Source organism: Herpailurus yagouaroundi, unplaced genomic scaffold, assembly GCF_014898765.1.
Source record: "Herpailurus yagouaroundi ecotype Mexico unplaced genomic scaffold, PumYag 218, whole genome shotgun sequence".
NCBI classification, from domain to species: Eukaryota; Metazoa; Chordata; class Mammalia; order Carnivora; family Felidae; genus Herpailurus; species Herpailurus yagouaroundi.
This window is the reverse complement of record NW_024412449.1, coordinates 4499138-4523669: the sequence shown is the minus strand read 5'-3', so window position 1 is coordinate 4523669 and position 24532 is coordinate 4499138. Positions and strand designations below refer to the sequence as shown.

Sequence of the window (24532 nt, the reverse complement as noted above, 5' to 3'; positions counted from 1 at the left end):
GCTCTTGTTTTCTAAAAGGCCACTGAATCCTTGAAACTCGGTAAGACTTATTTCCACTGCCCTGTCTTTAATTATTAAGTCTATCATCGAATCAGTGCTTAACATAGGTACTTTGGAGTATCTTTATATTTAAATTTTGATTTTGCCTCACACTAGATTGTTAAGCCAATTGAGATGAAGAAACAAATCCTATTCCTTCTATGTACTCCTTCTTTATTCCTCATCTTACTTCTCCAGTGTACCCTCAATCATTTCCCCCTCCCTTTCTTTGATGACAATTTATTTGCTGACATGCCAAATGTCTTTACTGTAAATTGCATCATTATTATTGGTTCATAAACACATTTTTCAACACACTAAAAATACTTTAAAATGATACAACTAAATAAAAAAATTTAGACAGGTCTATCATTTTTTAGAGAAGTAATATAAAGCAACCTTACATCTGTTGTATTTTACTCATCCCTGAAAAAAATCTACAATTCTATTTAGTCAAATAATTTTGGGAACCCATTTTCGAATTTAATGAAAAGGTTTTGCTTGTGATTACTGATAGTATTACTGTATCTTGGAAAGATAAGAGCCAACATTTTTAAAGTTGCACAATTATACTTTGGATGATGTGTCCCTAAGTTCCTCCTCTTCAGGTTTCCAAATAATGTGTCATAGTATATTTGGTCTGAAGTAATTCAGACCAAATGAGAACTAAAAAGATCTATTTTTGAACTGCTGATATGATCCAGTAACAGAAGAAAAACACATTTTTAAAAAAGAACATAGTTAACTTCACACCAAAAATGGGAAAAACATTAATGATGACCTAAAAGGAACATCATCTGAGTTTTAATATTATTTTTAAAAATCCTACCTCATTGTCCACGCCATTTTTTTAGACCAATTCCAAAAAACATTAACTTTCTTTGGTGAGCACAGAAAAGCTGTCATACAATTCTGGCTAATACCTAACTACCTAAGTGTAATTCTATAGGAGCCAGAACTCTTACAACTTATTTTTATTTTCAGAATCTTGGGAAAACTCATAAGAAGCAGAATCTAACCTTCTGTAAGTTGATTATAAAACTAAATAAATTATAATATTTCATTCACTTAAAATGGAAAATGAAAAAACATCTGAACTTAAAAAGAAAAAAAACTTTTTAAACACTGATTCCAAATACATAAGAACCTACATCTTGATTTCTAATGTTATTCTCTACTCAAATTAGCCAGGGATCCTTGAGAAAATGGCTGATTTCAAGGCCAAGGGCAGGGAAGAATATGATGAGCCTGGATCAGCTTGTTATGATAAAAAGTTAAAAAAAAAAATGCCTTAAAAAATGCTGGGGCCTTATCGAAAGAATACAGGAACCAACCCGAAGGGTACAAATCTATGACAATTTGTGCAATAAGACAATGAAAACCATTAATTAAATAGTATTGAAGAAAAAAGAAAGTGGAGTAAGTGAGTCTCTAGCTCAGATAGACAAGACAGGAAAGCTCTTGCTTAGTGCAAAATGTCAACTACCAACTGGTAAAGGTAGAGGGTGTGTGGGGGTAAGAAATAATCATTTTGCAGCCATCAAAATAAAAATTGGAACAGGCAAGAATCATCACTAATGCTAAATCTAGGGGTGGGCATGATTAATGAGTAATAGAATATTTGCATAGTCTCAAAGTATCTTCCCACAGATGGCATTTTAGTTGCAAGACAAAAGACAACAACTAGACAATGGAAATAGCTGACAATCACCTGACCAAGTTACCAAAATTAACATGGACACCAATGGAAACCAATATAAGGAACACACAGTATTTCAATTGTTGGCAGTAATCCAACTGCTGATGTATAACCTGAATCTAAAGATGAGAGACATCAGAAAAAACACACAATAATGGACAGCCTATTAAAAGAGGCCATGGGACCTGCATTATTCAAAAATGTCAATGTCATAAGGCAAAGAAAGGGTGATCAACTATTCCAGATAAAAAGAAACAAAGAGAAATGATAATTAAAAGCTGTATGTGATTGTGAACTGCATCCTATACTGGAGGACAAAAAAGGTAGATCCGTAAAGAACACAAGCAAATATTATATTTACTTAGCTGCTCTGATGTTGGGTATATAAATATTTACAATTGTTATATCCTCTTGATGAGTTGACTACTTTATCATTATATAATCACCTTCTTTGTCTATTATGAGAGTTTTTAGATTAAAGTCTATTCTGTCTGACAAGTATAGCCACTGTAGCTTTCCTTTGGTTTCCATTTGCAGGAGATATTTTCTTCTACCCCTTCACTTTCAGTCTGTGTCTATCCTTAAAGCTAAAGTCTCTGGTGGGTAGCATTTAGTTGGGTCTTATTTTTTAAATCCTTTTAGCCACTCTAAGTCTCTGGATTGGAGAATTTAATCTGTCTACATTTAAAGTAATTAGTGATCAGTTTATATTTACTAATGCCATTTTGTTCCTTGTTTTATGGATATTTTGTAATCTGTTGTTTCCTCCTTCCTCTCTTACTCTCTTCCTTTGTGATTTGATGTTTTCTGTAGTGGTATGCTTAGATTCCTTTATCTTCATTTTTAGTGTATCTACTATAGGTTTTTGCTTGTGGTTACCATGAGGTTTACATAAAACAATTTATAACAGTCTATTTTAAGTTGATAACAGTTTACATTAGAATATATTCTATGCTCTACATTTTATATCTCCCTCACCTAATCTAGGTTTTTGATGTCATAATTTATATCTTTTTGATCATGTGTATCCATTAACAAATTTTTGTAGTTACAGTTATTTTTACTACTTTTGTCTTTTGGTCCCTTCATACTAAGCTTTATAAGTGATTAACCCACCATCTTTTACAACATTAGATATTTTTTACAAGTAAGATTTATACTTTAATATGTTTTCCTGTTACTAATTAGTACCCTTTCATTTAGGCTTAAAGAACTCTTTTTAATATTTCTTATAAAGCCAGTCTAGTGGTGATGAACTCCTTTAGCTTTTGCTTGTATGGAAAACTGTTTATTTCTCTTTCAATTCTGAAGGACATTTTTGTCAGGTGGAATATGTTAGATTGACTGTATCTTGACACTCCCTAGTATCCCACAAAGTTTCTGCTGAGAAATCTGCTCATAAAGTATGGGGGTTTCCTTTTATGAACAAGTTGCTTTTCTCTTGTCCTCACCTCTTGACACTTCAATTATAATGTATCTTGGTGCTAGTCTCTTTGAGTTCATCTTTATTAGAACTCTATGGGCTTTAAGGATCTGTGTGTCTGTTTCCTTCCCCATGTTAGGAAAGGTTTTAGCCATTACTTCTTCAAATAAGTTTTCTTCCTCTTTCTCTCTCTCTTCTCCTTCTGGAATACCTAAATCACGAACATCGGCCTACTTAATGTGTCATTTAAATGCTTAAAGCTATGTTTACTCTATTTCCTTCTTTTTTCATTTTTGCTTTTTTGATTGGGTGATTTCCACTGCCCTGTCCTCACATTCACTGATCCCTTTTTCTCCTTCATCTAGTCTGCTGTTAAATCCCATTATGGTACATTTCAATGCAGTTATTATATGCTTCAGCTCTGACTTTTATTGGTTCTTTCTTAAGTTTTGTTTGTTAAAATTCTACCCTTGTTCATTCATTCTTCTCCTGAGCTAAGTGAGCATCTTTATGATCATTATTTTGAACTCTTGATCAGATAAATCTCTTATCTCCATTTCTCCTTTTTCTGAGTTTTATCTTGTTCTTTAGTTTGGAACATATTCTTCTGTGTCTCCACTTTCTTGACTCTCTTTGTTAGTTTCTATGTATCCAATTAAACAGCCACCTGTCCTAGTCTTGAAGAAGTGGCCTCTTGTAGGAGGATGAATCTTATCATTTAATCTTGCCGTAGCTCTTGGCTGTCTCTCAAATCTTTGTAATTGTCCACAAACAGCCTACCTTATTCTTAGTGCTTCCTGTAGTTGAGGGTGTGCCAAGACCTTTCATTGTCCCAAAGAGAAGGACCTCAGCAACTAGATTCAGACTGAGGGTGTGCCAAGACCTTTCATTGTCCCAAAGAGAAGGACCTCAGCAACTAGATTCAGACTGACTGAAAGCCAGACTCTCAGGAAGCAACCTTAATGTATGCAAATATACCTCTTTCATTGAAAGACTTGGAGATGGGTGTTTCTCTCTGCTCCTTCTCACTGACTCCTGGGTGGAGATGGCCAGTTAAGAACTTTCTTTCTTTGCTACAGTCCTGTAGGAGTTGACAGCTTTACGCTCTGCTGACCACCAGAGCCAGGAGATTAAAAGGGTGCATTCCTTGGGCAGCAACTGCAAATCTGAAGTTCCAGACATGTGCATAAGTTCTTTCCAGAGAGAAACTGGTAAAGTAAAGTGGGCCAGAGAGACAACGCAGAGATGGTACCTGCTAGCTTCCTTGGTCTCCAGTACGGCCCCTAGAAATATGCTAAATTAGAGACCTGACCCTAAGGCAGCTTTTAAAGTATGCAAACAGGACTCTTTCAAGGAAAGACCGAGAGGTGGGCATTTCTCCCTGTTCTTTCCATGCTGAGTCGTAGGGGCACAGACACAGTGAATTCTTATGAACCTGTTAAGAACTCTTTCTTTGTTTGCTATAGTTGATGGGTCTCAGGGACATAAGACCCATTATTTTTCAAAGTTAGGTGTTTTGGGTGTCCATCCCTCAGTACAAGTCTTTAAAGTTGAGGCTAGATATTGGGTCCAAATCCTTTACGACTCAGGAAAATGCTAATAGTTGTAAATTCCTTCCCAATCTCATGTTGCTATGCCAGGGGTAGGGTTTATGGTGAGAGTTTGTCTCAGATTTTCCTACTTATTTCAGTATGGGTATTTTCTTGTTTGCAAAATGTGAGTTGCTAAACTCATTTCTAGATTTCTTTCAGAGGGAATCACTCCATGTAGCTGTAGATGCGGGAGGAACTGGTTTCAGGAGTTTGCTATGTCACCATACACAGTGCAGGACCCCCCTACACTGTCTTAATGTATTACTTTTCTGTCAGTTATTTTGGGGCAAGAAGGGTTTGTAATGAAGGAGCAAGGAGGAAGACTTAAATAATCAGTTTCATTGGACAATTCTAGGGAGTTGTAAAGAGGTACTGTCAAGAATACGGAAATAAAAGAAAATACTGCTACTGCATTCTCAGAACCAACTTAAATTCCAAAGATCAACATAAAAATGAAAGGTCACCTAAAAGACATAGGTAGGCTCTTGGCTGGAGAATACTTTTAAACTGAATTGATCAAAAATGGGAATTTGATTAGTTATCTGTCAACAACATCCACTCAAACACTATCCAAAACAGAAATGGCTATTGTCATCAACTTCTAAGTTTTCTGTCCCCATTGACAACATAGAAACAATGGGCTAATTTCAAATAGAAACAATGGGTTATGTTAGTCTAGCAAGCATTAAATATTTGACATGGGGTGCCCAGGTGGCTCAGTCGATAAGCGTCCTACTTCAGCTCAGGATATGATCTCATGGTTTGTGAGTTCGAGCCCCGCACCGGGCTCTGTGCTGACAGCTCAGAGTCTGGAGCTTGCTTCAGATTCTGTGTCTCCCTCTTTTTCTGCTCCTCCCCTGCTCACACTCTGTCTCTCTCTCAAAAATAAATAAACATTAAAAAAAATTTTTTTTAAATATTTGGCATAAAGTATTCCTTAGTTTGATTCCACGCCAAAATGCTTCAGATTTTGATATGGCTTTCCACAATGATCTGACAACAAAGAAAGAATGTATTCATAATATGTGATACATATTTTGTTCTATGTAATCTTTTAATTTATCACTGTAACTTAATAACTAGCAAGCTGGTTTTAATACATCAGTCTAATGAATGTGGATAATGTGAGTCTGTGTCAGGAAAGGTGATTTATCTCCTCTTGTACTACAAAATCAGATTTCTGCATCTAGAAAAGTCAGATATTAGGGTTTAATTAAAGTAACCCAAATGACAAATGCTCTTTTGCGAGGCCATTTTAGAAAAGCCAGTCCTTTTCCATGGCAGTGATACTCATTCACCTGCATGTAGCAGAAAGTACTGCAGATAATGCTGACTGGCTCAGTCAATATCCTCTGAACCTTTTTATAGTTTCCTTCTTGTACTATAGAGCTTTGAAATCAAAATAAACAAACACATAACAACAACAAAGAGTTTTTCTGATTCCTTTGCAGGGGGGTGGGATCTGTATGCAACTTGATGTCCACAAGGAAACAACACATATGAGAATTAAAGCAGAAGTCACTGGTGTAAGATAGTGAAACAAGCTGTACATGACATTAGATTTTTAGGGTAACATATAAAGGTTATATTGTCGGAGCGCCTGGGTGGCGCAGTCGGTTAAGCGTCCGACTTCAGCCAGGTCACGATCTTGCGGTCCGTGGGTTCGAGCCCCGCGTCAGGCTCTGGGCTGATGGCTCAGAGCCTGGAGCCTGTTTCCGATTCTGTGTGTCCCTCTCTCTCTGCCCCTCCCCCGTTCATGCTCTGTCTCTCTCTGTCCCAAAAATAAATAAACGTTGAAAAAAAAAAATAAATAAAGGTTATATTGTCTAGTACCCAACATTGTAAGTGACAAGTGGTCAATGGGAGAAAAAGTATCTACTAAAATAGACTCAAACCAGGCAATTCCTAGTATCCAAAGTTGGTTCCCTGTTTATCTCTTACCCATGAAATTACATAACCTCTGCAATTCATTGTCATAAATCCTTTTATGCATAGAGAAAGTAGGTCCAGTTGTCTGAAAGTAAGAACCCCAACAAATACTCTTTGAGAAACCTAGTATTTCTTGTTTCAATGGTCTAGCCTATGAATTTCAGTCATGTTGATACTCCCGCCATTAACAATAATGAGTTGACATTTACTTGGGTGTTTAAAAAATAATATCAAGCATTGTGATAGGTGATTTATGAACATTCTGATTAAATGCTTTACATTCTGTGAAAGATTGCTCAGGAAAAGGAGAGAAAAAAATCACACCTTCTACATGAGGGGCTATACATCTTCTTAATATACCAATTCATGAATATGCTATTATTAGAAATATTCAGATTCTGATCAATATTTTAAAAGAAAACAATTAAGGGGAGCCTGGGTGGCTCAGTCAGTTAAGCATGTGATGTCAGCTCAGGTCATGATCTCACAGTTCGTGAGTTCAAGCCCTGCATAGGGCTCTGTGCTGACAGCTCAGAGCCTAGAGCCTGCTTCAGATTCTGTGTCTCCCTCTCTTTGCCCCTCCCATGCTCACACTCTGCATCTCTGTCTTTCAAAAATAAATAAACATTTAAAAAAATGATTAAAAAAATAAAAGAAAACAAAGTATACTTTCTTTCTCTCTTCTCCAACAGTTTAGTACCTCAGTCTTTTTAAAGTAGCCCAAAGAACTTAAACTTAACAGTTTAACAAAAACAAATATGGCATTAAAAAAAAGATTCTTAAATGTTGTTCATTTGTAGTTTGCCTAGAAGAGTGGTTGTACCTGTAGATTGATTTCTGCCTCATAGAAGGTTAGGCATGAGCAGTAATGTCGATCTGAGTCAATATCTGTCAGGACCACCACAAAAAATGTTGGCTGCTTCCTCTCTCTGGACAGCTGCCACCCACCAGGTTGACAAAACTAAAGGGAATAGAAAAAAATTGTCACATTTTAAAAGCATAATGAAAATTTATTATTTATAAATCTTTCTGAAATGTTACATATCACCCCATTGTAAAAAAATTTCCAGCTAATGTGATATGTTATCTCAGCCATTATATTTTTAAAAGTAGATTTATAACGTAGAACACTTTATCTAATGTACATATACATTTTATGAGGACAGCCCCTAGATTTTCCACAGATGCCCCTCATTCTGAGACATAGATTAGCATATGTAGGAACAAATCACATAAATGAAAAACTTGCCCACTTCAGAACAAATCATGAAATGAGTTGAAGATAAAGAGCTAAGTATCTGTTGCTGGTAGGAAACAGAATTATTTCAAAATTCCTTCATCAATCTAAGAGTCTTCAATTCAATTCAATTCAATGAAAAAGATATCTTATTCATCAAGATAAGCCACATTATAGGCTATATAATATATTTACATGTATTTAAAAGAATAGAAATCATACAATGTATGCTCTTAGACCACAACAGAACTGAACTCGTAACAGAAAGATAGCTGAAAAATTCCCCCAAAATTTGAAGATTAAACAACACACTTCTAAATAACACATGGGTCAAAGACAAAATCTCAAAAGAAATTAAAAAATATTTTTAAATCAATGAAAACGAAAATACATCTTAGCAACATTTTTCGAAATTCAGCAAAAGCAGTGCTTAGAGGAAAATTTATAGCATTGTATGTATATATTACAAAAGAAGAAATATCTAAAATCAATAATCTAAGCTTCTATCTTAGGAAACTATAAAAAGAAGAGCAAATTAAATTCAAAGTAAGCAGGTGAAAAGAAATAATAGATTAGAGTAGAAATCAATTAAATTGAAAACAAAATTCAATAGAGAAAATCAACAAAACATAGCTGGTTTTTTGAAAAAAAAATTATTAAAATCAACAACCCTCTAGCCAGCTAACTAAGAAAAAAAAAAGTTACAAATTACTAACATTGGAAATTAAAGAGGCAACAGTACTACAGATCCCATGGACATTAAAAGATAATAAAGAAAGGTCTGGGGGAAGATGGCGGCGTAGGAGGACGCTGGTCTCACCGCGTCCTGCTGATCACTTAGATTCCACCCATATCTGCCTAAATAACCTAGAAAACCGCCAGAAGACTAGCAGAATGGATTCTCTGGAGCCAAGAGTAGATAAGAAGCCCATGGAAGAGGGCAGGAAGGGCAGAGAGGCCGTGCGTGCTACACAGACTGGCGGGAGGGAGCTGGGGCAGTAGAGGGCACCAGCCCACCAGGCAAGGCAAGAGCCCCCGAGTCTGGCTTGCAAAGTGGAGCGGCCGGTCAGAGTGTGTTCTGACAGCCAGAGGGACTTAACATCTGGAATGTTATAAGTCAACAGCTCTGCTCGGAGAGTGGGAGGGCCAGAAGACAACGGGAGAGGGGTTGAGACCCGGAGGACAGAGCTCAGCTTGGCAGGGAACAAAGGCACTGGCCAGCGTCATCTCCCTCACCCATCCCGCAGCCAAAATCCCAAAGGGAACCACTTCCCCTCATGGAACTTGCTTGCACCGCAAACACCCAATGCTGTGCTTCTGTGGATCCATCCCTCTGACCTCCCTCCCGGTGCCACAGGGCCCCTCCCGAAGCAGGCCACCAAAGGCAAAGCGACCTGAGTCTGCCCCTCCCACCCCTGTGCACCTTGCCAATCCACCCCGGCTAATACGCAGGTTCCCATCAAAGCAGCACCACAAGCCTGGCAGTGTGCAAGTAGCCCGGACAGGGGCCACACCACTCCACAGTGAGTCCTGCCCCTGGGAGAGGGGAAGAGAAGGTACACACCAGTATGACTGTGGCCCCAGCGGTGGGCTGGGGGCAGACATCAGGTCTGACTGTGGCTCCGCCCACCAACGCATGTTAAGTCATACAGAGAAAGACAGATACCATATGTTTTCACTCTTATGTGGATCCTGAGAAACTTAACAGAAGTACACGGGGGAGGGGAAGGAAAAAAAAAAAAGCAGAGGTTAGAGAGGGAGAGAGCCAAAGCCTAAGAGACTCTTAAAAACTGTGAACTGAGGATTGATGGGGGGTGGGAGGGAGGGGAGGATGGGTGATGGGTATTGAAGAGGGCATCTTTTGGGATGAGCATTGGGTGTTGTATGGAAACCAATTTGACAATAAATTTCATACATTAAAAAAATAATAATAAATAATTAAAATATTTATTGTTCATCAAGGGCATTTTAAACTGAAACTGGCTTTTTTTAAGAAAAAAACTGCAAATGTGCAGCTATGAAGAATACAATGACTACAAGTATAGTTTGGGGCTTGCTGCATTCGTTTCTATTAAGGTGCCAGCAGTTTTACCCACCATTACTTTTGCACCATCAATGTAAATGTCAACAAAGTGAAAGAAACCACTAATTATTAGTATTATTATTATGAAAATAGTTTTGACCTCTGGAACTCTATGATTCTGTGTAACACACTTTGAGGGCTGCTGTTCTGGAATATGAAATCCTTTTGATGGCCACAAGAAAGCTTACGACATATGGTCATGGAATTTGGATAGATGGATTGATGAAGAGAAATATACACATAAAGAAAATTACAAGCCAACTTTTCTGAACCAAATTGGTAGAGTAGATGATAAGTTCTAGGGAAATAGATAAGAAGAGATAATTAATTTATTAATTATTATTTTTTAAATGTATAAAATGGCTTTGGAACACAGTAGAGGAACTTCGTGATTCTTGGGTCTGGAGGGTTCTGGATATACTGGGAAGTTAAAGAGAAGTCTTCATAGAATAAATGCTATTCAAGTACTCAGTAAATATTTGTTAGATTAATTACTATTTTGAAATAAAAATGTAAAGAAAAATGTTTTCACTTATTTGCCTATTAGTGTGTTTTTAAGTTTGTCATGCTATTCCTATGACATCTGCTTATGGAAATGAGTCTGGTAGAATTTTTCCTTTGGTAGAAAAGCTCTGAACACGATGACTGTCTCTGTCCAAATGTAAGAAACTATCCAGATCTCTTTTTTTGATGTCTCTTTAGACTCAGTCAGGGAGGCAATGGGGCAATGTAAGGAGAGGCAACATTAAAAAAAGGGGTGGGGGGAGCCTGGGTGGCTCATTCAGTTGAGCATCTGACTTCAGCACAGGTCATGATCTTGCAGTCTGAGTTCGAGCCCCACATCAGGCTCTGCTGACAGCTTGGAGCTTGGAGCCTGGAGCCTGCTTCAATTCTGTGTCTCCCCCTTTCTCTGCCCCTCCCTGCTCACACTCTGTCTCTCTCTCTCTCTCTCTCTCTTCTCTCTGTCAGAAAAATACCTAAACATTAAAAAAAAAAAAAAAAGAAAGAAAGGAGGGGCAGGTTTTGGAAGAAATTGATACAGAGGAGAAAGAAACTGTTGTAGATATGATGACAGAAATAGGTTAGATCCCAGTGGGTTAAATTCACAAGAAGTAATGTTTACTTCACTGAATTATATGGCAAGGGCTATTCTGAGCACATTGCATGTGTTAACTCATGTAGACTTCTCAAGAAAACTAGCAGGTAGGTACTAATAGTCTACCTTTTACAGATGAGGAAACTGAGGCACTGAGAAGTTAAATAAATTGCTCAAGATTACACTTATTAAGCAGAATAACAGAAGGTAATCTGGCACAGAAAGCTGCTATATTGGTGAGCTCATTTCTGTTTTTGTTCCATCTCTTGAATAATACTGCTAATCAACATATATACTTTTTCAGATTTTTGAAAATGGACTTTAATTTTTAAAGCAGTTTTAGATTCACAGCAAAATTGAGCAGAAGGTACTAAGAATTCCTATGTATTCCCTGTTCCCAAAACCAGCCTCTCACACTATCAATATCCCCAACCACCGTGGTGCATTTGTTAAATTGATGAACCCATATTGATTGACACATCATTATCACCCAAAGTCCACAACGTACATTAGCATTCACTCTTGGTGTTATACATTCTGTAGGTTTTGACAAAAGTATAATAGCATGTATCCACCAATATAGTATTATACAGTATCATATGTATATAGTATTATATAGTATTATAGAATTATACATACATTTTCATGCAGTATTATACAGGTTCAATGTCCTTAAAATCCTCTGTATTCTGCCTATTCATGTCTACAATGCCTTCAGTTTCAGGTAAACATTAATCTTTTTTGCTGCCTCCATAGTTTTGCATTTATCAGAATGCCATGTAGTTGGAATCATACCATATTGTAGCCCTTTTGGAAAGTGGTCTTTCACTTAGTAATACACATTTAAGGTTCCTACATGCCTTTTCAAGGTTTAATAGTTCATTTCTTTTTAGCACTAAAGAATATTCTATTGTCTTGGATATCCCACAGTTTATTTATCCATTCACCTACTGAAGGACATCTTGCTTGCTTTCAAATTTTGGCAGTTATGAATAAAGCTGCAATAAACATTCATGTGTAAGTTTTTGGGTGAACATATATTTTTAACTCCTTTGGGTAAATACCAAGGAGCACAATTGCTGGATTTTATGCTAAGAATATGCTTAGTTTTGTAAGAAAGTATCATACCATCTTCCAGAGTGGTTGTCCATTTGGCATTCCTACCAGCAATGAATGAGAGTTCTGTTGCTCTACATCCTTGTTAGCATTTGGCATTATCAGTATTTTGGATTTTAACCATTATGATAGATAGGTAGTAATATCTCATTGTTATTTTAATTTGCAATTCTTTAGTGACATAGGACGTTGAATTTCTTTTCATATGTTTTTTTTTTCTTGTGTATTTTTAGTGAGGTATCTGTTCAGATCTTTTGCCTATTTTTTGAGTTGTTCATTTTCTTATTGTTGACTTTTTAAGATTTCTTTGTATATTTTATTTTATTCTTTTGAATTATTTTATTTTTATTTTAGAGAGGGAGAGGGAGAAAAAATGTTTTTTTTTAATTTTTTAAATGTTTATTTATTATTGAGAGACAGAGAGAGACAGGGCATGAGCAGTGGAGGGGAAGAGAGAGAGGGAGACACAGAATCTGAAGCAGGTTCCAGGCTCTGAGCTGTCAGCAGAGAGCCCGACGTGGGGCTGGAACTCACACACTGCAAGGTCATAACCTGAGCCGAAGTCGGACACTTAACTGATAGATTGAGCCACCCAGGTGGCCCGAAAGAGAGAGAATCTTAAGAAGGTTCCACACTCAGCACAGAGCCCAACGTGGGGCTCAATCCCACTAACCTAGGGTCATGACCTGAGCCAAAACCAAGAGTCAGATTCCTAACCAGCTGAGCCACCCAGATGCCCCAAGATTTCTTTGTATATTTTAAATACATTATTTCGTATGTCTTTTGCAAACTTTTCTCCCAGTCTTAGGTTTGTCTTCTCATTTTCTTGACAGTGCCCTTTACACAGCAAATGGTTTTAATTTTAATGAAGTCTAGCTTATCAATTATTTATTCCATAGTTCATTGGTTTGGTGTTCTATCTAAAAAGTTATTGCCAACACCAAGTCATCTAGATTTTTTCCTATATTCTGGGAGTTTTATAGTTTTTTATTTTAACATTTAGGTGTATGATCAACTTTGAGCTAATTTTTTATGAAGAGTGAAAGGTCTGTCAATGTCTAGATTCATTTTATGGTTATCTGGTTATTTCAGCATCACTTGTTGAAAAGACTATCTTTTTTCCACTGCATTACCTTTGGTCCTTTGTCAAAGTTGACTTTGTGTATACTATTTCTGGTCTCTCAATTCTATTTGATTGATCTATTTGTCTTTTCTTTCACGGATCTCACACTGTATTGATTACTTAGCTTTATTTTAAGTCTTTAAGTCAGATAGTGACTTTGTTCTTTGGCTTTATTCTTATCCAGTATCAAATTGGCTATTCTGGATCTTTTGTCTCTCCATATAAACTTTAAAATCAGTTTGTCATATCCACAAAATAACTTGCTGTGATGTTGACTGGAATTGCATTTTACTATTGATCAAGTTTGGAAGAACTGATACTTGGAATTATTGAGTCTTCCTATCTATGAACATGGAATATCTCTTTCTTTAGTTCTTTTTGAGTACTTTTATTAAAGTTTTATAGTTTTCCTCATGTAAATCTTATATGTGTTTTGTTAAATTTAACTTAAGTTAATTTGGGGGCAGTGGTAATGTAAATGGTAATGTATTTTTAATTTCAAACAGAACTTGGTCATCGTTGGCATGTAGGAAGGCAGTTGACTTTTGTATATACACTTTGTATCCTGGAATTTTGCCGTAATTGTTTATCACATTCAAGAGTCTTTTTGTTGATCCTTTCAGATTTTTTGTATGGGCAATCATGTCATGTGAACAGACAGTTGTATTTCTTCCTCCCCAATCTGTGTACCTTTTATTCCTCCCCACCTTTTTTTTTTTTTTTTTTTTTTTGGTCTAATTGCATTAGTTAGGACTTCCAATACAATTTTGAAAAGATGCGGTGATAAGAGACATTCTTGCCTTGTTATTAGTGAGAAAGCTTCTAGCTTTTTACCATTAAGTATGATGTTAGCTGTAGGGTTTTGGTAAATGTTCTATATTGAGTTAATTCCACTCTATTTTTAGTTTGCTGAAGTTTTTATCATGAATGGCTACTGGATTTTTTAAAATGCTTTTTCTGCATCTATTGATATGGTCATGTTATTTTTTTTTTCTTATCTGTCTTCTTGATGTGTTTATTAACAAATGTTGAAACAGCCTCATAACTGAAATCAATTTTATCTGGTTGTAGTTTATACTTCTTTTCATACATTGTTGCATTCAATTTGTAAATATTTTGTTGAGGGTTTATGCATCTATGTTCATGAGGGGAAGTGAACTGTAGTTTTCTTATGATTTTTTTTTTCTGTTTTTGCATTTGGGTAATATTGGCTTCATAGAATGAATCAGGAAGAATTACCTTTGATTCTATCTTCTGGAAGAGATTGTATAAATTCTTCCTTAAATGTTTAGTATTTTCACCAGTGAACACATTTAGGCCTAATGCTTTCTGTTTTGGAAAGTTATTAGTTATTGATTCAATTTATTTAATGGATATAGACCTATTGAGATAGTTTATTTCTTCTTGTGTGAGTTTTATCAGATTGTGTCTTTCAAGGAATTGATACATTTCATCTAGCCTGTCAGATTTGTAGGCATAGGGATGTTTGAGGTATTTCTTTGTTATCTTTTTTTTCTATATGAGACAAACTAGACTTTTTTTTTAATGTGAAATTTATTGTCAAATTGGTTTCCATACAACACCCAATGCTCATCCCAAAAGATGCCCTCCTCAATACCCATCACCCATCCACCCCTCCCTCCCACCCCCCATCAATCCTCAGTTTGTTCACAGTTTTTAAGAGTCTCTTATGCTTTGGCTCTCTCCCTCTCTAACCTCTGCTTTTTTTTTTTTCCTTCTCCTCCCCCGTGGACTTCTGTTAAGTTTCTCAGGATCCACATAAGAGTGAAAACATATGGTATCTGTCTTTCTCTGTATGACTTATTCCCCTTAGCATAACACTCTCCAGTTCCATCCACGTTGCTACAAATGGCCATATTTCATTCTTTCTCACTGCCACGTAGTACTCCATTGTGTATATAAAACCACAATTTTTTTATCCATTCGTCAGTTGAGGGACATTTAGGCTCTTTCCATAATTTGGCTATTGTTGAGAGTGCTGCTATAAACATTGGGGTACAAGTGCCCCTATGTATCAGCACTCCTGAATCCCTTGGGTAAATTCCTAGCAGTGCTATTGCTGGGTCATAGGGTAGGTCTATTTTCAATTTTTTGAGGAACCTGCACACTGTTTTCCAGAGCGGCTGCACCAGTTTGCATTCCCACCAATAGTGCAAGAGGGTTCCTGTTTCTCCACATCCTGGCCAGCATCTATAGTCTCCTGATCTGTTCATTTTAGCCACTCTGACTGGCATGAGGTGATATCTGAGTGTGGTTTTGATTTGTATTTCCCTGAAGAGGAGCGACGTTGAGCATCTTTTTGTGTGCCTATTGGCCATCTGGATGTCTTCTTTAGAGAAGTGTCTATTCATGTTTTCTGCCCATTTCTTCACTGGGTTATTTGCTTTTCGGGTGTGGAGTTTGGTGAGCTCTTTATAGATTTTGGATACTAGCCCTTTGTTGGATATGTCATTTGCAAATATCGTTTCCCATTCCGTTGGTTGCCTTTTAGTTTTGTTGATTGTTTCCTTTGCTGTGCAGAAGCTTTTTATCTTCATAAGGTCCCAATAGTTCATTTTTGCTTTTAATTGCCTTGCCTTTGGGGATGTGTCAAGGAAGAAATTGCTGCGGCTGAGGTCAGAGAGGTTTTTTTCCTGCTTTCTCCTCTAGGGTTTTGATGGTTTCCTGTCTCACATTCAGGTCCTTTATCCATTTCGAGTTTGTTTTTGTGAATGGTGTGAGAAAGTAGTCTAGTTTCAACCTTCTGCATGTTGCTGTCCAGTTCTCCCAGCACCATTTGTTAAAGAGACTGTCTTTTTTCCATTGGATATTCTTTCCTGCTTTGTCAAAGATGAGTTGGCCATATTTTTGTGGGTCTAGTTCTGGGGTTTCTGTTCTATTCCATTAGTCTGTGTGTCTGTTTTTGTGCCAATACCATGCTGTCTTGATGATTACAGCTTTGTAGTAGAGGCTAAAGTGTGGGATTGTGATGCCTCTGGCTTTGGTCTTCTTCTTCAAAATAACTTTGGCTATTCGGGGCCTTTTGTGGTTCGATATGAATTTTAGGACTGCCTGTTCTAGCTTCGAGAAGAATGCTGGTGCAATTTTGATTGGGATTGCATTGAATGTGTAGATAGCTTTGGGTAGTATTGACATTTTGACAATATTTATTCTTCCAATCCATGAGCAGGGAATGTCTTTCCATTTCTTTATATCTTCTTCAATTTCCTTCATAAGCTTTCTATGGTTTTCAGCAGACAGATCTTTTACATCTTTGGTTACATTTATTCCTAGGTATTTTATGCTTCTTGGTGCAATTGTGAATGGGATCAGTTTCTTTATTTGCCTTTCTGTTGCTTCATTATTGGTGTATAAAAATGCAACTGATTTCTGTACATTAATTTTGTATCCTGCAACTTTGCTGAATTCATGTATCAGTTCTAGCAGACTTTTGGTGGAGTCTATCGGATTTTCCATGTATAATATCATGTCATCTGGAAAAAGTGAAAGCTTGACTTCATCTTTGCCAATTTGGATGCCTTTGATTTCCTTTTGTTGTCTGATTGCTGATGCTAGAACTTCCAACACTATGCTAAACAACAGCGGTGAGAGTGGACATCCCTGTTGTGTTCCTGATCTCAGGGAAAAAGGTCTCAGTTTTTCCCCATTGAGGATGATGTTAGCTGTGGGCTTTTCATAAATGGCTTTTATGATCTTTAAGTATGTTCCTTCTATCCCAACTTTCTCGAGGGTTTTTATTAAGAAAGGATGCTGAATTTTGTCAAATGCTTTTTCTGCATCGATTGACAGGATCATATGGTTCTTATCTTTTCTTTTATTAATGTGATGTATCACATTGATTGATTTGCGAATGTTGAACCAGCCTTGCATCCCAGGAATGAATCCCACTTGATCATGGTGAATAATTCTTTTTATATGCTGTTGAATTCGATTTGCTAGTATCTTATTGAGAATTTCTGCATCCATCTTCATCAGAGATATTGGCCTGTAGTTCTCTTTTTATACTGGGTCTCTGTCTGGTTTAGGAATCAAAGTAATACTGGCTTCATAGAATTAGTCTGGAAGTTTTCCTTCCCTTTCTATTTCTTGGAACAGCTTGAGAAGGATAGGTATTATTTCTGCTTTAAATGTCTGGTAGAATTCCCCTGCAAGCCATCTGGCCCTGGACTCTTATTTGTTGGGAGATTTTTGATAACTGATTCAATTTCTTCGCTGGTTATGGGTCTGTTTAAGTTTTCTGTTTCTTCCTGTTTGAGTTTTGGAAGTGTGTGGGTGTTTAGCAATTTGTCCATTTCTTCCAGGTTGTCCAGTTTGTTGGCATATAATTTTTCATAGTATTCCCTGATAATTGCTTGTATTTCTGAGGGATTAGTTGTAATAATTCCATTTTCATTCATGATTTTATCTATTTGGGTCATCTCCCTTTTCTTTTTGAGAAGCCTGGCTAGAGGGTTATCAATTTTGTTTATTTTTTCAAAAAACGAACTCTTGGTTTCAGTGATCTGCTCTACACTTTTTTTAGATTCTATATTGTTTATTTCTGCTCTGATCTTTATTATTTCTCTTCTTCTGCTGGGTTTGGGGTGTCTTTGCTGTTCTGCTTCTGTTTCCTTTAGGTGTGCTGTTAGATTTTGTATTTGGGATTTTTCTTGTTTCTTGAGATAGGCCTGGATTGCAATGTGTTTTCCTCTCAGGACTGCCTTCGCTGCATCCCAAAGCGTTTGGATTGTTGTATTTTCATTTTCGTTTGTTTCCATATATTTTTAAATTTCTTCTCTAATTGCCTGGTTGACCCATTCATTCTTTAGTAGGGTGTTCTTTAACCTCCTTGCTTTTGGAGGTTTTCCAGACTTTTTTCTGTGGTTGATTTCAAGCTTCATAGCATTGTGGTCTGAAAGTATGCATGGTGTGATCTCAATTCTTGTATACTTATGAAGGGCTGTTTTGTGACCCAGTATGTGATCTGTCTTGAAGAATGTTCCATGTGCACGCGAGAAGAAAGTATATTCTGTTGCTTTGGGATGCAGAGTTCTAAATAGATCTGTCAAGTCCATCTGATCCAATGTCTCATTCAGGGCCCTTGTTTCTTTATTGACCGTGTGTCTAGATGATCTATCCATTTCTGTAAGTGGGGTGTTAAAGTCCCGTACAATTACCACATTCTTATCAATAAGGTTGCTTATGTTTGTGAGTAATTGTTTTATATATTTGGGGGCTCCTGTATCCGGTGCATAGACATTTTTATAATTGTTAGCTCTTCCTGATGGATAGACCCTGTGATTATTATATAATGCCCTTCTTCATCTCTTGTTACAGCCTTTAATTTAAAGTCTAGTTTGTCTGATAGAAGTATGGCTACTCCAGCTCTCTTTTGACTTCCAGTAGCATGATAGATAGTTCTCCATCCCCTCACTTTCAATCTGAAGGTGTCTTCAGGTCTGAAATGAGTCTCTTGTAGACAGCAAATAGATGGGTCTTGTTTTTTTATCCATTCTGATACCCTATGTCTTTTGGTTGGCGCATTTAGTCCATTTACATTCAGTGTTACTATAGAAAGATATGGGTTTAGAATCATTGTGATGTCTGTAGGTTTCATGCTTGTAGCGATGTCTCTGGTACTTTGTCTCACAGAATCCCCCTTAGGATCTCTTGTAGGGCTGGTTTAGTGGTGACGAATTCCTTCAGTTTTTGTTTGTTTGGGATGACCTTTATCTCTCCTTCTATTCTAAATGACAGACTTGCTGGATAAAGGATTCTCGGCTGCATATTTTTTCTGTTCATCACATTGAAGATCTCCTGCCATTCCTTTCTGGCCTGCCAAGTTTCAGTAGAGAGATCCGTCACGAGGGTTATCAGTCTCCCTTTATATGTTAGAGCAAGTTTATCCCTAGCTGCTTTCAGAATTTTCTCTTTATCCTTTTATTTTGCTAGTTTCGCTATGATGTGTTGTGCAGAAGATTGATTCAAGTTACATCTGAGGGGAGTTCTCTGTGCCTCTTGGATTTCAATGCCTTTTTCCTTCCCCAGATCAGGGAAGTTCTCAGCTATGATTTCTTCAAGTACACCTTCAGCACCTTTTCCTCTTTCTTCCTCCTCTGAATACCAATTATGCGTAGATTATTTCTCTTTAGTGCATCACTTAGTTCTCTAATTCTCCCCCCATACTCCTGGATTTTTTTATCTCTCTTTTTCTATAATTTTATCTTTTAATTCACCTATTCTCTCCTCTGCCTCTTCAATCCGAGTGGTGGTCGCCTCCATTTTATTTTGCAGCTCATTAATAGCATTTTTAGCTCCTCCTGGCTGTTCCTTAGTCCCTTGATCTCCGTAGCAATAGATTCTCTGCTGTCCTCTATACTGTTTTCAAGCCCAGCGATTAATTTTATGACTATTATTTTAAATTCACTTTCTGTTATATTGTTTAAATCGTTTTTGATCAGTTTGTTAGCTGTCACTATTTCCTGGAGATTCTTTTGAGGGGAATTCTTCCGTTTCGTCATTTTGGATAGTCCCTGGAGTGGTGGGGAACTGCAGGGTACTTCCCCTGTGCTGTCCTGAATAACTTGCGTTGGTGGGCGGGGCCGCAGTCAGACCTGATGTCTGCCCCCAGTCCACCACTGGGGCCACAGTCAGACTGGTGTGTACCTTCTCTTCCCCTCTCCCAGGGGCAGGACTCACTGTGGGGTGGGGTGGCCCGTCTGGGCTACTTGCACACTGCCAGGCTTGTGGTGCTGGGGATCTGGCGTATTAGCTGGGGTGGATCGACAAGGTGCACAGGGACGGGAGGGGCAGGCTCAGCTTGCTTTTCCTTTGGTGATCCGATTCGGGAGGGGCCCCTCTTCCTTGGGCCTCTTGTCTACGCTTGGCTCTGGAGAATCCGTTTTGCTAGTCTTCTGGTGGTTTTCTGGGTTATTTAGGCAGGTGTGGGTGGAATCTAAGTGATCAGCAGGACGCGGTGAGCCACCATTAGGAGCCCAGCGTCCTCCTAAGCCACCATCTTTCTCTCGCTTAACAGACTGTAAGATGCCAGTCCCCTGCTCAGTTTCAATTTTGCAATTATCACAGTCAATATTTTGGACTTTTACACAGCCAGACCCTGATGACTTGGCATTCAAATCTCATCCACAGGCCAGTCTCACCACCAGCCAGTCAACTTGACCACTATGCCTACTCAAGTCAAAGGGGGTCATTTGAGAGGATTTGTTGAAGCAAGAGCAAGACTGCTCACTTTCTCTGGCAATTTAAACCTCAATCGCACACGCCTCACAGCAAGTTGAAATTTCAAAGCTCTAAGTATCCTATTTTAATTTAATTATAACTTGACCCTTGAGTATACAACTTTTTAAATATCCTGTGTTTCAAATAGTATATATAAAGAATTTTTGCTGCATAGAGAAGTATGATAGTTGTTTAGAGAAAAACTACTTGTGTAACTGTTTAAGTTGTGAGCTGAACTAGCTGCCTTTTTTTTTTTCAAGAACACCCTTTTTTACTGGAAAGAATAACTGACAGACGAATATGCTTATACAGATTTACGTATTTGGCAGACATTTTCTCAAAACAAATGAAGTGGGTGGGCCTGTCATTTTAAGAGAAAGATCTGAAACTATGTGTTACCAATGATAAATGAGCTTTTAAGCACTGTCATGAGTCTCCTAGCTTTTGCACTTCTGATGAATGTGACAGTAATATTAAATAACGTAATATTTAAAATATTATATATTAATACGTGTCAATATTTGGAAGATCTGCGTAACTCACTGATTTCATATCACTGTAAAATGACCAAGGTATAATATTACAAAATCATGCATGGTTAAAAGACCCATTCAAAGTGCTAGGCAGACCAGCAGACTGTTTTTATTTTTTTACTTATATATAGAGAGAGATACTGCACACATGCGAGTGGAAGACATGGGCAGAGGGAAAGAGAGAATCTTAAGGCTCAATGCTAAGCACAGAGCCCGATGCAGGATTCAATCCCACAACCCTGAGATCATAACCTGGACTGAAATCAAGAGTCAACCAAATGACGCACCCAGCACCCCTCAACAGATTTTAAGGTAACACTATGAAAGGTTCATTGATGTGTTTACACATTTCACACTGCATCTAATTTAAAAAAATTACTATTGGTTGAGCTTTGGTATAGTATTCAAGTAAGAGTTTCCAAAATTATATGAAAAGGCTATTAAAATATTCCTTCTTTTTCCAACTACATATCTGTAAAAAACCTGACTTTCTTACTATACTTTACCAAAACAACATATTATAAGAGCTTGAATGCACAAGCAGGCATGAGAATCCAGCTGTCTTTTAGTAAGCCAATATCAATGATATGATATTTACAAAAATATAAAACAATACTACTCTTTTCTCTATTTTTTATTATGGAAAGTATAGTTATTTTTCCATAAAAATATGCTATTTAATATGTGATGGCTTATTATGATTTTAAATGATTAAATTGTTTAAAATTTTCTAGTTATAATTTTTTTAATGTTCATTTTTTTAAATGTTTATTTATTTTTGAGAGAGAAAGAGACAGAGCATGAACAGGGGAGAGGCAGAGAGAGGGAGACACAGAATCTAAAGCAGGCTCTAGGCTCTGAGCTGTCAGAGCCTGATGTGGGGCTTGAACTCATGAACTGTGAAATCATGACCTGAGCCAAGGTTGGACACTTAACCAACTGAGACACCCAGGCGCCCAGAAACTAACGTTTCTTTATTTTGAGAGAGAGAGAGAGAGAGAGAGAGAGAGAGAGAGAGAGAGACCTGGGGAGGAGCAGAGAGAGAGAATCCCAAGCAGGCTCCAAAATGTTAGCACAGAACCTGATGCTGGGCTTGAGATCTCACAATGGTGAGACCATGACCTAAGCTGAGACAAAGAGCTGGATGCTTAACCAACTGTGCCACCCCGGCGCTCCTCTAGTTATAATTTCCAATACATAAATGAATAGATAAAAACTACGTAAATAAAACTTTTTGGGGATACTCAATAATCTATAAGAGTATAAAGTGTGAGGCCCAAAATTGTGAAACCTCCTATTTTAGTGAAATGGGTATTAACATGTAACTAACCTTGGCTGAAGCTATTTGGATAGCAGAAAAGTATACTCCTTGGTGGAACTAGGGAGTCTTCTCAGGTTACAACAAAACTCAGAGGTGTCTTTCAAAATCTTCTTGCTCTTTCTCATCAAACTTCTTTTCAGAATTAGGTACATCATGTTCTCTCTCTTTTTTTTTTAATGTTCATTTTTGAGAGAGAGAGAGAGAGCAAGCTGGGAGGGGCAGAGAGAGAGGGAGGCAGAGGATCCAAAGCAGGCTCTGCACTGACTGCAGACAGCCCGATGTGGGGCTTGAACCCATGATCTGTGAGATCATGACCTGAGCCCAAGTTGGACACTTAATCAGCTGAGCCACCCAGGTGCCCCTAGGTACATCATTTTCTAAAGTGAGTTTCACAGTCAAGAAAGAAATGTCTGAGCCTGGGTGATAAAATAATATCAGGATACTGCCTGAATTATCAATTCCACTTGCTCAACAAACAACTCTTCTGACACAAAGTGAATATGTTCTGTGAATTAATAACAAATAGAACCATTATCTTAGAGGTCTGTAATTCATTATCATTAGCTGCTCATTAGGCTTGGTAAATGACATTAAATGCTATTCACTACAAAATGACTACATATTTTCACAAAACTTAAATGAAATTATAGGTTTCCAGTGAGGATTAAGCATAATCTCTTTATGTTATTTTTAACTCTATCACATATACTGACTTTTCAATTCAAAGGTACCAGTCATAGAGCACAGTTCACAAATAACTTTCATAAGCAAGCAGGTCTATTACTTAAATGAACAAATATTTGCTGCTTAAAACTAGAAGCAACTCTTAACATACCCACTTTTTTCAAGTACTTTATATAAACACAGAATATAATGAAAATATTATAGAATAACCCAAAATGTCCATAGTACTATTTTGATTAATCTGACTGATCTCTCGAAGGTGAAATATTATAGAAGGTTCTTCGGAGAAAAGTTACCCTTAACATTTCACAAGACCTTCATCCAAATCTAAAATTTATAGCTCACTGAGACACAGTTTTCTGTGTAAACTTTAATTTAAAAACTTAACTGGTGTCCCTTTAAAACATAAAATCTGTAAGAAAATTTCTTCTTCTAACAGAAATAATAAATATAAAACATCCAGAAGGAGCATATGAAAGCTTGGATAGTAAGACCTCCTTAGGTACTTAAATGGCCTCATTGTTTACATTATAAAGGGCATTCTGTTAAATTCTGATAAGAAAAAAGGTATTAATGATAAAACTTCTGGGAAATTCCAAGGATCAGTTTTCAGATTCAATAAGTACTTCTACAAAACTAACTTAATGTGACCACAATTAAGATAGTAATGGTAAGTCATGGCAGGCCTGGTCAGATATTTTTTACTAAATTTTGCACAAAGATGCTGTCAAGATAGACACTGGTTATATCTGAGATCTCCTATTTCACATATATAATTACAGCAATAAAGGAATTATTTTATATTATGCATTTAAAAATATGAGTAGAATAATCTTGATAGGAAATTTTGATGCTGTATTCTTGAACAAAATGAATATACAAATATTCAGAAAATAAGCAAGAGCTCACACAACTGAGTTTATAGAAATGTTTTTTCAAAGGATTTAAAATTTCAAGAATGTTAAAGGTTTTTGGAGGTTTCAATTTTCAAAGGATTTTAAATTCAAAGGAAATTTAACCTCCAGTTAAAATGTCTACTTTTGGGGGCGCCTGGGTGGCTCAGTTAGTTAAACGTCCGACTTCTGCTCAGGTCATGATCTCACGGTTCGTGAGTTCCAGCCCCGTGTTGGGCTCTGTGCTGACAGCTCAGAGCCTGCATCCTGCTTTGGATTCTGTGTCTCCCTCTCTCTCTGCCCCACTCCTGTTTGCACTATCTCTCTCTGTCTCTCAAAAATGAATAAACATTAAAAAAAAATGTCTACTTTCCAAATTCCACTGTATCATAAGATTAAGCAATAACAGAATTTGGGGTATAAGAGATGATCCTGTTATTTAATGAGAAGTATTACTCATAGGATTTGAATTAAAATATAATAATACTAGCTGGTTCACCTACTTCAAATCTTACTAAAAGTATG

At 37.1% G+C, this 24532-nt stretch overlaps 1 protein-coding gene across 7 annotated transcripts in view; it reads right to left on the bottom strand.

Annotated features, from left to right (window-relative positions):
- Nucleotides 1-24532, bottom strand: part of SBF2 (SET binding factor 2) — a 448047-nt gene that overhangs the window by 259510 nt on the left and 164005 nt on the right. For all 7 annotated transcript variants that reach the window (XM_040456902.1, XM_040456904.1, XM_040456906.1 and 4 more), the window contains exon 3: nt 7506-7643. In XM_040456902.1, the coding sequence (XP_040312836.1) occupies nt 7506-7643 (138 nt within the window). The remainder of the gene's footprint in view (nt 1-7505; nt 7644-24532) is intronic.